The sequence below is a fragment of the Lontra canadensis genome, unplaced genomic scaffold, assembly GCF_010015895.1.
Source record: "Lontra canadensis isolate GAN:19392208 unplaced genomic scaffold, GSC_riverotter_1.0 scaffold116, whole genome shotgun sequence".
NCBI classification, from domain to species: domain Eukaryota; kingdom Metazoa; phylum Chordata; class Mammalia; order Carnivora; family Mustelidae; genus Lontra; species Lontra canadensis.
This window is the reverse complement of record NW_022631110.1, coordinates 67,208-83,554: the sequence shown is the minus strand read 5'-3', so window position 1 is coordinate 83,554 and position 16,347 is coordinate 67,208. Positions and strand designations below refer to the sequence as shown.

General features: G+C 41.3%; 1 protein-coding gene across 1 annotated transcript in view; it reads right to left on the bottom strand.

Annotated features, from left to right (window-relative positions):
• Positions 1-4,161: 4,161 nt before the first annotated feature.
• CA5B (carbonic anhydrase 5B) overlaps positions 4,162-16,347 on the bottom strand; it is a 55,606-nt gene continuing 43,420 nt past the window's right edge. The window contains exons 4-8 of the mRNA XM_032840724.1: positions 15,307-15,425; positions 13,364-13,459; positions 12,459-12,521; positions 11,354-11,509; positions 4,162-5,592 (exon numbers count right to left, since the gene is read on the bottom strand). Coding sequence (XP_032696615.1) covers positions 5,413-5,592; positions 11,354-11,509; positions 12,459-12,521; positions 13,364-13,459; positions 15,307-15,425 — 614 coding nt within the window. The 3' untranslated portion in view covers positions 4,162-5,412. The remainder of the gene's footprint in view (positions 5,593-11,353; positions 11,510-12,458; positions 12,522-13,363; positions 13,460-15,306; positions 15,426-16,347) is intronic.

Genomic DNA, 16,347 nt, shown 5'->3' with positions numbered 1-16,347 from the left:
TCATCTTTCCTCCAAATCAAAATCACTGAGCTACCCAACTACTAAATTGGCCCTGCTTCTCCTAGTCCATCCTGGGAATCATTCAGCAAACACCCCAAACTGCATAAAGCCTTGCCCTATTCCCTAATGCAGAGACACTTGGAATAACACATCTCCCAGTTGACCTTGTCCAGCTCAGTGCATCAGTAATTAGTGTCATAAGCTTTGGAGTTGGACAGATGGGAAACTCAAGCCGTGGCTCTCTGATCTTGAGTAAATTCCTTAGTGTCTAGTCTTGTTTTCTCATCTGTAGAAATCAAGGTAGGGATAATAGTTCCCAAGTGCACGCTGTATGTTGGCAAAGTGCCTGACAATAGTGTTTCTGAATGTTAGCTGTTGTATCATCATCGTTGATGTGAAAACTCCCCTACCTCCTCAAGAGTGGGTTGGTACTTGACCTGCATGTATGCTCTTAGCACAAGTATTTTACCTTTGTAACACCTATCACGCTATATTATACTTCATTGCCTTCACAAAGCTGCTGCTTACAATAAATTTCAAATTCCTTGAAGGTGGAGACTTAATTACAGCCCCTGACTAGAGAATGCCCTGAGTGGCCAAAAGCGTAGCTGTACAAATCACCAATTTTGCTGGTACCTGTGACCAGGAAAATCACTGAGAATCATTGAGAATGGCTACTGTTGTGAAAGTGTCACTGTTTGGGTTGCTGTAACATTTCTCATGAGTTAGACCAGACATTCCTGTCAGAACAATAAGTAAGAATGTCTTCTAGGAGGGGCGCCTGGGTCACTTGGTTGAGTGTCCAATTCTTGATTTCGCTCTGCACTCACTGGGGAGCCTGCTTGGGATTTCCTCCCTCTGCCCCTCCCCGCTGCTTACACATGAACTTTCTCTCTCCAAAATAAGTAAGTAATCTTAAAAAAGACGAACAAAAAAAAAAAGAATGCCTTCTAGGAAGATGTTCCTAATTAAAAAAGGGTACAGATTTAGATTTTATTTTATTATGTTGTACAAATGAAAGTAAATCTCCTTTTATAGGCGTTAGACATTTATCCTCTACAATTAACCACTGAATTCATTTTCCCGAACAAGCTTGAATTGCTCAAATTAACTTCGTAAGTTATTCTAAAAGCCAATTTTATCTCAAATTACAGCTACCCTCATTTGAATTCAATAAATCATTAGATGAAAATAAAGTATGTAAAAAATCTAATGCAAAGATACATTGTATGATGATATCCTAATAAATAGAACAAAGTAATCTTTATTCTGCAACATAACATTTTTCTTGGTTCCTGACATATATACATCATCTACTTACTCTCAGGTAAGTACATTTTAGTTTATCCTCCCTCTATGAGAAAATGCCTAAATTTTAATTTTACATCATCAGCAGAAACTAGAAAATAAAATGACCAAAGAATGATCCATAAATGTATCCTACATTTATTGCAAGCATATCGGGAGAGGAAGAAAAAAAAAAGTCTATTCTCTAAAAGCCAAACTAGGACTCTTTGAGTTAATTTGGATTTTTTCTTGCTCTAGTAGGACTATGGTAATAGATTCATTGAGTGGTCAGTGCAGAAATTCTCAGGAAAGAACATTTCATTTCTTACCTACCATTAATTTCAGAATTAGTCACCAGATTTATTCCGGAACATACAGTGGGGTCTCAAATCCTCTCCCACCATCATTGCTATACCAAGGGCTTTATATATTTTCCAGATTACAATTAGCTAAGATAGCAAAATAAAATACTTAATGTATATTCACATGAAAAGTACATTCAAATCTATATTTACACAACTGATTAAAAGAGGAAAGAACTGGGGTGTCTGGGTGGCTCAGTCCGTTGGGTGTCTGTCTTCAGCTCAGTTCATGATCCTGGGGTCCTGGGATGGAGCCCCATGTCAGGTTCCCTGTTCAGCGGGTAGTCTGCTTCTTCTCCTTCTGTCCCCCCCAATTCTTGCTCTCTGTTGCTCTCTCTCAAATAAATAAAATCTTAAAAAAAAAAAAAGAGGAAAGAACTATGCAGTGATAGTGTTTATTACTTGATTCTTTCGTCCGGTGATAAGCACTTAGCAACACAACGAGCGGTGGTTTAAGAAGGAATACCAGCAGAGTTGCTATCCCCACCTAGAACCCAAACCAAAGTACCATTTCGGAAGAGTGATTGAACTAAAAAAGCAGGAACCAGAATGTACATAGGGATGACAAGTGTCTTAGTCTGTTTGGGCTGCCATAACAATGAACCATAGACTGGGGAGCTTACAAACAACAATAATTTATTTCTCACAGATCTGGAGAGAACTTCCTTACTGGCTCATTGGTGGCCATCTTCTTGCTGTGTTCTCACATGGCAGAAGAAGTAAGAGAGCTCTCTGGGGTCTCTTTTATTAGGGCACTAACCCAATCATGAGACATCACCTCTCTGACCTAATCATCTCCCAAAGGCCCCACCTCCTAATACCATCACATTGGGGATTAGATTTCAACATACAAATGGTGGGAGGGGGATAAACATTCAGTTTTGAACCAGACGCATTACTATTTACATGTTAAGTAGCCAGTATTACTTAGATGTACTCATTATATGGTTAAAATTAGAGCCTATTCGCTTAAATAAACTATCTCCATTTTTGATCAGTAACATTTTATGGGAAAGAATTTACCCAATAAAGTTGAGTTAAAAAGACAATAAAACATTAAGTAGAACAGGTATCAAGTAAATAATGTTGGTTCTTCTAGTGACACAGAAAAATACCTAAAGTGATTATAATAGTGCAATTTTGCTAATAACGCACCAAAAGAAATGCGTCCCCCAGGGAGCAAGGGAAAGCCATCTTCCCCAGTTTTTTTGACGTGGATGCCTGCTTTTAGAATAGCCAACCTTACCCTAACCCATGTAGCTCTGGAAAGGAGAAAAGGACTGGTGGCTCGCCCTGTCGGTGATGTCTTCAGATTGTTCAACGATCTGACAGAAAAAGGTGAGCGGAGAAGGGGGTGGTTTTTGTTTTCCTGCTTTTCTAATAAATCTCTTGGGAGTTTTCCAGTCACTTTCTGATCTACCCGGTAAAGGATGTCTCACTAATATAACAGAAATTGTACATATTTTTTAAAAAAATAGGAAGAAACAGTCATTCAACAAATATTAATATTGTAAAGAAAGGGTTTTATTATAATATTTAATGAAGATGAGCAGCAATGGTAATACAAAATTCTTTCTCAAGCCCGCTGACAGACCTCAAGCCCATTTTCCCCCTTCAAGTTTAGGAAGGTACAAGTGAAGCACTTTTGGAGGCACAGAAGACAAAAAGTTTCTTGTTAGGGTGTCTCAGTAGCCCCAGAATCTGTAGCACCCCTTTGGAGGTCATATGACTAAGGCAGGGGGTGGAAAGCATACCTCCCCAAGACAGTTTCCATAACCTCTCTGGAGAAGGTGACCAAGAATTTATCATGCAAACCAGGACACAGCTGAAAGTGAGAGAATGCTGTTAATAATCACACCAGAACCCCAGGTGCAAGTAAATCACGAGTGGCAAACCAGGACACACCCAATAAATACATCTTTGGAGCTCTAAGATTTAAGGACAAATCAGGTCTTGGTACATGGGCTCTTACTCCAATCTGGAAGACTCATTGCAAGAGAATTTTGCACGAGGAACGTGTGAGAGGCCTAGGAGGGAAGCCCATGTGCGCTGGAAAATGTGTATCTTTTGTGTTTACACTCTTAAAATAACTATGGTTTGAGCAGATCAATTACATACACTTAACATAAACCTCCCCCCCATTTATCTTAAGAATTTTATTCATTTTCTTCCCAGAGAAGATGTGCACTCTAGAAGCAAACACCTTTACCAACCTCCCTTTTTAAAGAACAGATATCCCCCCAAACTTACACAGATAACTCCAACCTTACTTTTTTTCCCCTACTGAAGGTATTATTTATTTATTTTTTTATTTTTTAAGATTCCACCTATTTATTTGACAGACAGAGATCACAAGTAGGCAGAGAGACAGGCAGAGAGAGAGGAGGAAGCAGGCTCACCGCTGAGCAGAGAGCCCGATGCGGGGCTCGATCCCAGGACCCTGGGATCATGACCTAAGCTGAAGGCAGAGGCTTAACCCACTGAGCCACCCAGGTGCCCCGGTATTATTTATTTTTAATCGTGGTAAAACACACATAAAATTAACCAGCTTAACATTTTCCAGTGTACAGTTCAGTAGTGTTAAGTCTACTTATCCAACCTTACCTTGCAGATCAGATGATTAGCATAGTAATGAAAGAAATACCACTAGTAAATGCAATATGAGTTTGAACACAGGCTTATAGGCAACTTGAAACATTCCAAGATATTTACAAGCAAAGGCAACAATGGCATGGCTTCCTCAGAATATGCAGACTTCTCTAGACTTTACCCTGTTAAGTTTCTCTTCTTATTACTGTAGCAAAAGTCTTCTAAACCACTGTGTAAATTGGAAACATGAGGCATAGAACCTCAACTAATAAAGTTCAGACAGTTTTCAAGGGAAATCAAGATAGTTCTATCATTGTGGAAAAGATTATATTTTATGAAACCACGTACAGACAATGCAAAATAACAATATAAACTATAGACTGTTATATTACTAGTCTTTTGAAAAAGATTTCTGTAAATATTCATGAAAGAATCTTAAATTCTAGGCACTTCAAGCATTTTCTTTAAAACGTTCTGCATATGCTTTCTATGTGATCAAGTTTTGAACTAATATATCTAATCTTCAGAAGTACAAAAGGATTCCCAGTTAGAAGTAAATTCTTGTCTTCTTTGAACTACAAAATACTTTTTGTATATCATAAATTGATACTAAGTAAGCATATCATGTACTAGGAATGACAGCTAAAGATCAGGGCAAATATACTCATTGCGAAGGCCTCAGAAAAGAATATACATTCATGTTTTGAAATAAAAATACCGAAAACCATGGCCAGTGTTCAGCAAGCCAGGAAGTAGCAGTTTGGGCCCTAGGGCTGTTTCTCAAAGGCCTGCTTTCTGGATGGTCAGTGTCTGCCTTTCTAGTTGTTATATATTTTGGTTACCATCCCTGCTTATAACTCTACAGACTTACTAACTAATAAACATAAAGAGGCAGCACAGAAATATCAGATGTAAAAAGACATTACAATTACCCAACAGGTTACTGTAGGAGAAACTCCTGTCTCTTGCTGCTAGTTCAGTGTTAAATGTCATTTTCAATCAAATGAAGAACTCATTTACCAAAGAGCTTTCCTCAAAGACTGATGGAGCACTGCCACACCAAGAAATGCACATCTATAATTATTATTAAACGCAGGTGTTTAGAATAGTCCAGTTAGCAATATTTAAAAAGCTAGTATTTATTAAAGCAAAGCACTGCCTAGAGATGAACTCCTCAGGGGATCACTTGGCTAGTTGACGGCTGGGGTTTCGCTTGTATATTCAGTACATAATCATGACGGAAGGAAGAGCGGACAGTGCGATTCATTAGGGGCTGAAGGGGGCGGAAATTGTCCACCATTCTTTTCTCTTTCTCCCCCTCTGAAGTGAAAAGCAGGGTCCGAAACTGCTCAAGCTAGAAATAGAAGTACGAAGCATAAATAATTTCAATAAGGTAACAGATGCACTTTCATTTCCACAATTCTGAAACATTGTTCCACAACTAGACACAGTACAACCTCTCTCTGGGTAGGAATGCCTTTCACTGCTGAACGTGGTACAAAAGGTGTGGGGAGGAGTGACAGGAGGTGATAAAGACAATGCGGTACTTGGAATCTGAAGTGGGGGGGCGCCAAAGGCCCGGTCCCCCACATACTGGCTGTTTGCCAAGAACAAGTTATATCATCTTTGATTCTAGGAACCTCATCTTTATTTTTTTTTAAAGAGTCTATTTATATATTTGACAGAGAGAGAGAGAGCACAAACACAAGTAAGGGGGAGCAGCAGAGGGTGAAGGAGAAGCAGGCTCCCCGCCAAGCAGGGAGCCTGATATGGGACTCGACCCCAGGACCCTGGGATCACGACCTGAGCCGAAGGCAGACGTTTAACCGACAAAGCCACCCAGGTGCCCCTAGGAACCTCATCTTGAAATGGGCAAAATAAGTAGCCTACAGGATAACATAGGGAAGGCCTGATGCATATATTAACAATGCCGAAAATGGGGACGCCTGGGTGGCTCAGTTGGTTGGACAACTGCCTTCGGCCCAGGTCATGATCCCGGAGTCCCAGGATCGAGACCCGCATCGGGCTCCCAGCTCCACGGGGAGTCTGCTTCTCTCTCTGCCCTTCTCCTCACTCATGCTCTCTCTCACTGTCTCTCTCTCAAATAAATAAATAAAATCTTTAAAAAAAAAAAACACAATGCCGAAAATGTTTTCTCAGACTATAACTAAATAATTAACATAAACAATGTATTCTTCATTGCTCACCGTATCTGGGCATTGTGGGGAAGGCAGTGCATGGGGTTATCTTTTTTTTTTTTTAAAGATTTTATTTATTTATTTGACAGACAGAGATCACAAGTAGGCAGAGAGAGAGGAGGAAGCAGGCTCCCCGCCGAGCAGAGAGCCCGATGCGGGGCTCGATCCCAGGACCCTGGGAATCATGACCTGAGCCAAAGGCAGAGCCTCAGCCCTCTGAGCCCCCCAGGTGCCCCTGGGGTTATCTTTTTAGCAGGCAGTCGGATGCCGCCTGCCATCACTGTCCAAAAGAATTTTCTATGATGGTAGAAATGTCCTCTGCATGACTCATTACAGTAGCCACTAACTACCTATGGATTCTGAGCGCTTGATATGCGGCCAGTGCAACTAAGGAACTGAATTTTTCTGTATTTATTTATTTTTAGTATTTTAAAGTTTATTTATTCTTTAGTAACCTCTACACCCATCATGGGGTTCGAACACACAACCCCGAGATCAAGAGTTGCATGTTCTACTGACTGAGCCAGCGAGGCGCCCTGTAACTGAATTTTTAAAAATATTTTATTTATTTATTTGACAGAGAGAGATCACAAGCAGGCAGAGAGGCAGGCAGAGAGAGAGGAGGAAGCGGGCTCCCCACGGAGCAGAGAGCCCGATGCGGGGCTCGATCCCAGGACCCTGACACCATGACCTGAGCCGAAGGCAGAGGCTTAACCCACGGAGCCACCCAGGCGCCCCTGTAACTGAATTTTTAATTTTTATTTTAATGTATTTATATTTAAATTTAAATGGCCACATGGGGCTAGTGGCTAATGGACTGGGCAGTGCAGCTCAGTACAAAAGGAGCTGCCCCAAGTCAAGGCTTGTTCTCTAACATGGCAATAGCATCATTCACCCCCTGGCTTTCAGAGCAACCATATTCAGGAACACTTGACTTCAACCCAGCCATAAGTTATTGTCACAACACTTCTCGTCACTCAATCCCACACACTGCAGCTATGGAGAGGACAGCCTGGGGCACAGTACGCAAGCATGGAAAGATCTGTTTGGAACAAAAACTTCAGGTCAAGGAGAGCTGCCGAGGCAGGACTGTGACCAGAAGCAAGTGCCAAAGGGACTATACTTGCAAGTTACATATCTACCCTCGTAAATCAAGAACATGTCCAGAAGTTAAGATTTATTTTTATTCAGCTAACTGCAAAAGATTAGAAATAGCTCAAGTGTCAATAATAAGTTACATTAAATCTATAAAATGGACTAGTACATAGCCATTAAAAATGATATCAAAGGGGCGCCTGGGTGGCTCAGTGGGTTAAAGCCTTTGTCTTCGGCTCGGGTCATGATCTCAGAGTCTTGGGATAGAGCCCCACATCAGGTTCTCTGCACAGCAGGGTGCCTGCTTCCTCCTCTCTCTCTTTGCCTGCCTCTCTGCCTACTTGTAATCTCTATCAAATGAATAAATAAAATCTTTAAAAAAAAAGATATCAAAGATAATGCTTATTACCTATAAAATGTCCCACATGTCACTGAGTGAAAAGAGGAACAAAATGGGGCACCTGGGTGGCTCAGTTGTTAAGCATCTGCCTTCAGCTCGGGTCATTAACCCAGGATCCTGGGATCGAGCCCCACACCGGGCTCCCTGCTTGGCGGGGAGCCTGCTTCTCCCTCTCCCACTCTCCCTGCTTGTGTTCCCTCTCTCGCTGTGTCTCTCTTTGTCAAATAAATAAATAAAATCTTAAAAAAAAAAAAAAGAGGAACAAAATGGTAGGTACACAATGATTCCATTTAGTTTGAGAAACTTATGTATATTTATATAGATAAAAGACCAAAGAATTTATATGTATCTGTAAAGATTAAAAACCAGAAGGATTTACCCAATGACTGACACTGATTATAAGTGACTGAATTGTAGATGACAACTAACATTTTTTTCCTGACTGAATTTTCTGTGTTGAGATTTCATTGGAAAACTACCCACATGGGCCACTAACCCTCTGATTTATTGATTTTACTGATTTATTTTTCAGTGTTATGTCAATTTTAAATATGAAGGATAGACAAAGACTAAATGTATAGGCCAGGAAGACCAGGCTTATGGACAGTTAAGCTCTCTCTGTTTTGTCATTTGTTTTTGGTGGTTTTCATCACACACATTAAGAAAAAAAAAATTATATGGTCTAACTTACTAGTTGCTTTCTTTAGGACTTCTTGGTTTTGGTATATAGTTAGAAAAGCTTCCTCCATTTGGAAGTATAAAAAGATTTCTCTGTGTTTATGCTCGCACTTTTATGGTGGTGTTTTTAATATTTGATATATCCAGAATATATTCCGATGTGAGGTCTGAATGATGGATCTAACTTTTCTCTCCCCAATGTCTGCCCCATTGTCGCCCAACAGCATTTACTGAAGAATCCCATCTTCCCCCCGCCATTGAGATGAGATGCTATCTTGATCACAAACTCAATTCTCATATGTACTTGGCCGCATTCTGAACTTAACACTTTCTCTCCTCCAGTGGTCTCTTTACTTTTGTGCCAGTACCACACTATTTCATTATTGAGGCTTTATAATTTTGTGGATCTAATCATCTCTCATTTTTTCTTTCCGAATTTTCCCTGGCTATTTATGCTGTTTGTTTTGCTGTGTGATTTTCGAAGTAGCACATCTATCTAAAAATCCCATTGGCACAGTAAATGGACCACATCAAATTTAGGGAGAATAAACAATTAATGGAGTATAACAACTGAAAGAGAGTTGACATCAAAGGTGTTTTTATGCTGTCTTCTGATTCAATAGCGTAGTATGATTTTTATGAATCCTTTTGTGCCCTTCAGGAATGTTTTAAGCTTATATGTTAAATTTTCTTCTTATGCTTACTCCAAGGCATCTTATAGTTTTGTTTCCATTATAAATAGTTTTCATTCTATTATAACTTTATATCATTACATCCTTTAACTGATTATGATTTGTGTATGTTAAATGTATTGATTTTTATAAATTAATATTATACTCCACTAATTACTGAGTTACCTCATTTTTGAAGTAGTTTTTTATTGTTTCTCTAATTGCTTTTTCTTTTTTTGGTCTAATTGTATTGGCTACTTCAGGAACGTAATATAAATTTGTATATTGTAATAATCTTTCTCTATTAGGCATACTATTTATTTTTGAACTGAGAGCAATCCCTTTTATCAAGTTAGGGAAATCTCCATTCGTTTCTATGTTATTTAAAATTTTAAGAAACTAAGGGAGCCCTGGGTGGCACAGTGGATTGAACGTCCGATTATTGGTTTTGGCTCAGGTCTTGATCTTAGGGTCATGGGTTCAAGCCCTGTTTCAGGCTTCAAGTGCGAACCTCAGTGAGGAGTCTGCTGAAATTTTTCTCACTGTCCCTCTGCCCCTCCCTGTGTGCTCTCTCTCTCTATCTCCCTCTCTCTCTAAAATAAATGAACCTGGGGCACCTGGGTGACTCGGTCAGTTAAGCCTCTGCCTTCTGCTGGGGTAGTGATCCCAGAGTTCTGGGATCAAGCCCCACATCGGGCTCTCTGCTGAGTGGGGAACCTGCTTCTCCCTCTCCCTCTGCCTATGGCTCTGCCTACTCATGCTTGTGCACGCTCTCTCTCTCTCTCTCTCAAATAAATAAATAAAATTTTTAAAAATTAAAATAAAATAAACCTTAAAAAATTTTTAAAACTGAATAGTGAATTTTGCTAATGTCTTTTAACAATATATAGAAATGGTTATATGATTATTCTATATAGAATCACTGATATGATGGATTATATTAATATCATTCCTAATAATGAACCATCCTTACTTTGCTGGAATACGTATTACTAAGTCAAAGTGTATTATTTCTTCTAATGTACTGCTAGCTTGTTTCTCATACATTATTTTTCCTTTCTTTAAAATATATACTTCCGAGGGGCACCTGCGTAGCGCAGTCGGTTAAGTACAGACTCTTGGTTTCAGCTCAGGGTCATGAAATCTAGCCCCATGTCAGGCTCCATGCTGGGAATGGAGCTTACTTAAGATTCTATCTCCCCTAGGGCACCTGAGTGGCTCAGTGGGTTAAAGCCTCTGCCTTCAGCTCAGGTCATGATCCCGATCAAGCCCCACATTGGGCTCTCTGCTCAGAGTGGAGACTGCTTCCCTTCCTGCCTCTCTGCCTGCTTGTGATCTCTGTCTGTCAAATAAATAATTAAAATCTTAAAAAAAAAAAAAAAGGATTCTCTCTCCCTCTGCCCCTCCTGCTCATGATTTATTTCCTCTCTTTCCCTCTCTAAAATAAATAGATAAATCTTAAAAAACATAAAATATATTAGAAGCTTTTCCTCTTATAAAAATGCTTTGTAATTAATAAAAAGCCCATAAAGCAAGCATTTACAAGTATTATTGTAGTTCAGTTAAATTGTGAATTAAACAGGATTTTGTACATTGACATAGTAGTCATCACTTAAACTTACTTTTTAAAGAGAAAATAAGTTCAAAATAACTGACTTAGAATTTCTGGACAGATATTGTTGGATTCTGTCTTAATCCTGAGGTTCCAGAGCAAAATTTCCTTAAGGATTTTAAAGGGTTTTGACTATATCCATTTCCAGCCTTCATTCTTCCTTTTAAAAGCGTCTCGTGTATATAGAGATTTATTGTTATATATAAAATACACAATGCACAAGACATCATTGTCAAATATGAAAGTAAAAAGCTTACGCTTCCTAAATTTTAACTCTTCTCTCATGTTGATTTGCAGCATTCCCTAATTTACATACAAATTTTAAGACAAGATGTTAGCACATTTTAATAAAAATGTAAAGCCTTACAAGATCTTAACAACTGATACCTAAGTTGGAGCCCAGCCTTGCTTTAAAGGGGCAGGCTAGCGTTCCCTCAGAAAGAAATGTGGAAAGAACATACCTGATCGTGATCAACCTCTACGGGCTGCTTCTTAATGATCCAGGTGACGGACTCGGAGAGTGGGGGCGTAGTCAGGGACCCCGAGTAGGTCCAGTAATCTGGGCAGGCAGGCATCAGGCAGGAAGGATCAAATGACCCAAATTCCACAAGTGTGTCCTGGCCAAGAGAAGAGGTCACCAAGTCGTCATTTCATGGTGAGAATCACTCAGGAATCAGAGGACGGGGTGATGAGTCTCGGGGAGTCTAGGGACCAGCAGCGGTCCGGAGGATCTCTGGGCACTTTAGGACCGAATCACGCCCCTGCCTTGTTCCCCTAATTAACTAGGTAGTTCTGCTCGCCCTCCCCGGGAACGGGAACGAGGCGCGACACACTGCCTCCCTCCGTTCTAGTGACTTTACTGCAGCTGCTCTCCTCTCAACTCTTTGGGAGGCACCAGGCAGTGAGTAGCTGGTGCATGAACAAGGAGACTTCCCTTTTTCAAGAAAAGCCGACAGAATTCTCCTTTCTAAAACGCAATGCAAATTTGGGGGAGTCAAGTTCCTGGACTAAAAGGGGCGGACAGAGAGAGGGAAGGGAAAAGAGGGAGATGGACAGGGAGGGAGAGGGAAGGAGGCAGTGGGGACAGAGACTGAGGTGGGGATGAGGCGGGGGCAAGAGAAGTGGACCTCCAGGGAACGGCCCCTTCGGGACTCTAAGTCCCGAAGGACAGTTAGTCTGGGGCCTGGACAAAGGTGTCCATTCTGAAGGATGTGGGTAATTGTTTTGTACAGCCGACTACGCCAACTCTTCTCTGCTCCCCGCCTGCGGGGCCGGAGCTTGAGGCAGCAGGACTCCTCTGGCTGTTTCCACAGGGACTCAGAAGGAGCAGAGGAGGGGACAGCACTGGGTTCCCTTGGGCAGGGCAGCAAAACCAAAGCGGTGCGCACGCACCCACAGAATCCCTTCCGGCCCCTGCAAGGTGTCCCAGGGCCGGAGGCGCTCTCAACACACGCAGGTTAAGTGGCAAGTGCTCTTCCGGGGCAAGTCGCAAAGGGTTTTGTGAGTGTCTCCACTCGAGATCACACGAAACAGGCATTTCAAGTGACTTGGGGAAGATAGTATTACCTTATGCTTGATCGATGGCAAAGTATCCACCAGTTTCTGTAGCTCTTTGTGATGTCTGCCTAGCTAAAGAAGCAGCAATGAGAAAATATTAAAAACAATGGATATCTTTTGCCATGGTGACACGATGTGAATGAAAATGAGCCACCTGGTGATTACATAAAAACAAACCAATCACACGACTTAAACTACACTTAAACTGGTAGTTTAGATCACTATAAATGTCACTGAATTCAATTAGACACAGAACAAGTGAGCAGGCTGTTTGCTGACAGGGTCTTAGTGCCTGCGGGGGAAACGGGCTCCTGCTCCCTTTAAATATCAGTCCTTGTGTTGCAATTTGAATTAATTACAATTAAAAATCGTTCCACCAAGTAGCCACATTTCAAGAGCTCATTTGCCACACGTGGCTTGGGACCACTCTACTGGGCTGCATTTTTTACACCATTTGAAATATATTCAGGGGCGCCTGGGTGGCTCAGTGGGTTAAGTCTCTGCCTTCGGCTCAGGTCGTGGTCTCAGGGTCCTGGGATGGAGCCCCACATCAGGCTTTCTGCTCAGCAGGGAGCCTGCTTCCCCTCCTCTCTCTGCCTGCCTCTCTGCCTCCTTGTGATCTCTGTCTGTCAAATAAATAAATTAAATTAAATTAAAAAAAAAGAAAAAAGAAAAAGAAATATATTCAGAGCAATCTTCTACTTAGCTGCCGTTCATTTTTTGTCTTTCTTGTTTTCTTAAGGTGAAGTCTCACTGACACAATGATACATTAGTTTCAGGTGTACCACATAGTGATTCCACAAGCCAACATTGTTTCTTTTTAATCCCAATACACTTAGATGTTAATATTACAATGTTGTATCTTTTCATTTTAGGATAAAACACGTCATTTAAAGTTGGTCGGACTTTCTTACCTTTAAAAATACTCCGATCACAGCCAAACCATGTTCTTCCAGTGCTGCATCCTCAAAGTTTTCAAATCTGACTGCATTCCAATGCACCAAGTGCAGCTGAAACACCGTTAAGAGCTGGTTTGCCACATAGCCGCATAGGATTGCTCCAAAACAAACAGCCTTACTCAACACAATATTTTAACATGTTTCCTCACCCAAAGTAAAGCCGCTGAGAAAAGCATACAGCAGTCTGGTACGAAATGAGCTAGAAATGAATAGGAAGAACCGCATGCAGGAGCAGCAATTACTATTACTTGTTTTAGGGGCGCCTGGGTGGCTCAGTTGGTTAAGCATCTGCCTTCGGCTCAGGTCATGGTCCCAGAGTCCTGGGATGGAGCCCTGTGCTGGGCTCCCTGCTCAGTGGGGAGCCTACTTCTCCTTCTGCCTCTGCCTCTGCCTTCCGCCTGCTTGTGCTCTTGTTCTCTCTCAAAATAAATAAATTGTTCTTTAAAAATACTACCTTTTAGGGGCGCCTGGGTGGCTCAGTGGGTTAAAGCCTCTGCCTTCGGCTCAGGTCATGATCCCAGGGTCCTGGGATCGAGCCCCGCATTGGGCTCTCTGCTCAGCAGGGAGCCTGCTTCCTCCTCTCTCTGACTGCCTCTCTGCCTACTTGTGATCTCTGTCTGTCAAATAAATAAATAATTTTTTTTTAATTACTACCTTTTAAAAAAAGATTTATTTATTTTTGGGGAGGGGCTGAGGGGGGAGAGAGACTTTCAAGCAGACTCCACTCCGAGACTAGAACCTGATGCAGGGCTCAATCCCAGGACCCTAAGACCATGACCTGGGCTAAAATCAAGAGTCAAGCCACTCCACTGACTGAGCCACCCAGGTGCCCTAATATTACCTGTGAATAGAGGGATTTATTTGGAGAAAAAGAAAAGAAATACAACAAGGTGAGTACATTTCAGTGAGGGAGCAATGAATGTCCATTCCCATACTGATTTGCATGAAACCATCATATCCAAAATCCATTTGCATCCTAAGGAGAGATTTTTATATTGAGAGAAATAGATTCTCTCCATGGGAATTAGACAAGAGTTGAAGTCAAATTTCTTTGAGGGATAACGACTTAAAATGTGTTTCTTTTTAAGGTAACATCTAAAGCTAAATTAGGGGAAAATCTCTAAGAAATTCTACTTCCTTATGCCTTCCCTAGACTTCCCTACAAATTTTTTCTTTTTTTTTTTTTTAAAGATTTTATTTATTTATTTAACAGGCAGAGATCACAAGTAGGGGGAGAGGCAGGCAGAGAGAGAGGAGGAAGCAGGCTCCCTGCTGAGCAGAGAGCCTGATGTGGGGCTCGATCCCAGGACCCTGAGATCAGGACCTGAGCCAAAGGCAGAGGCTTTAACCCACTGAGCCACCCAGGCGCCCCCCTACAAATTATTTCTTGTTCACCATTCACAAAAGCATCTTCACGCAGCCTCCCAAGTAGATCCTCAAGGTCACATTTCGCTTGTTCCTCTCCTCTCCTGAAGTAGACCCTGCCTCCAAGTCCTGTTGCCTTTATTTCAGAAATTCCTGTTAAATCTCACTCTTTCCCTCTATTCCTATCACCACAGCCTTCATCGGGGCTCCCACCAATTCTCACTTGGGCCAATTGAACCTGGAGGCCCTGTACTGTGGCCTGGGCTATAACTTCAGGCTATAATTTGAGCCTAGCTTCGAATTCCGAATTCCGGAAGGATTCTCTTTTAGGATCTTAAGGTTCATTTCTGCTCTATTATTTGGGATGAGATCATGTTTACACGTATAAACTGGGAGTAATCACATATGCTTGAGAGAGCGCGTTAGCATTTATAGGACCTCCCCCCACCCCCTGATTCTTCCTGAGGCTGTCTTAGAAATACAGCACTGTCCCCCCCTCACAGTTGTCACTGCTCCCAAGCTGCTCAACATACCTCTGCTGGGTAACATTTGCTGTCCACGGTGTGCTCAGAGCCCCAGGCATCGATGGCCCCCCAGTGAAAATGGAATTGCTTTAACCGGTAGTTGTGCTCCAGGGGTCCTCCCTCGATCACTGAAATGGCACATCCGACAATTCAGGGGACAGTTTTTCGCACCATGGAAGAATGAGGGGGAAAGGCCAGAGCTGTGGGTGGGCCTTTTACATGAACTGTCATAAGTGGAGCCCACTCAAAAATTAGACACAAGTGCATAGAAACTTGACTCCCACGCAGTCAATTCAGGTACAAGGGCGTGACCTGTGCTCTGAAAGACCCTGAGATTTAACAACACTCCAAGCTACCTACAACTGTTAAAGGCCAATTTTTGACTTATTTTTATATTCTATATTTACTGTGCCCACTTTTTTTTTCTTTTTTTTTTTACGGGAACATGAAATAAGTTTCAGGGTTTTATTATCAAAGTCTTGTAAAACAATCTTAGAAACTTAAAAACCAACATGGGACAGACTGTAGCCTACCTTAGTTTTCACTGCACAAACGTGAAGCTTGAAACTCCTGTGAGAAGTTTTTAGTTGCCTAACTATGTTGCATTTCACAAGGGATTACTATGTGCATTAGACTACTATTGTGGTAAAAGTAACACAAATGTTTTGGTTTTATACTTGAGGTCAAATAAAAAGTACATTATGAAGTAGATCTGTCATATTTTAAAAGATGTGGTGGTCCATTTAAAATGTACTACCGCCTTTGTCCAACACTGAGATGAAAACAAATTAATAAAAGAGTGGAAAACTGAAAATCAGGACAAGAGATCATTTTCTTTCACAGATGGACTCAGGAGAGGCAGATAGCTTTCTCTGACATAGAAGTAGGAAAACTGATTTCAGGAAAAAAATTCCCAAACACCTTGATGAAAAAGTATAATACGACTCTACTTCAAAATGTGCTTATTCACCACCAACGAGAGTTTCATTTGAGATCTTGTTTCTGTAATTAAAGCCTCGTCAGCCATCAGAAAGAGTGAGTGCACAGATA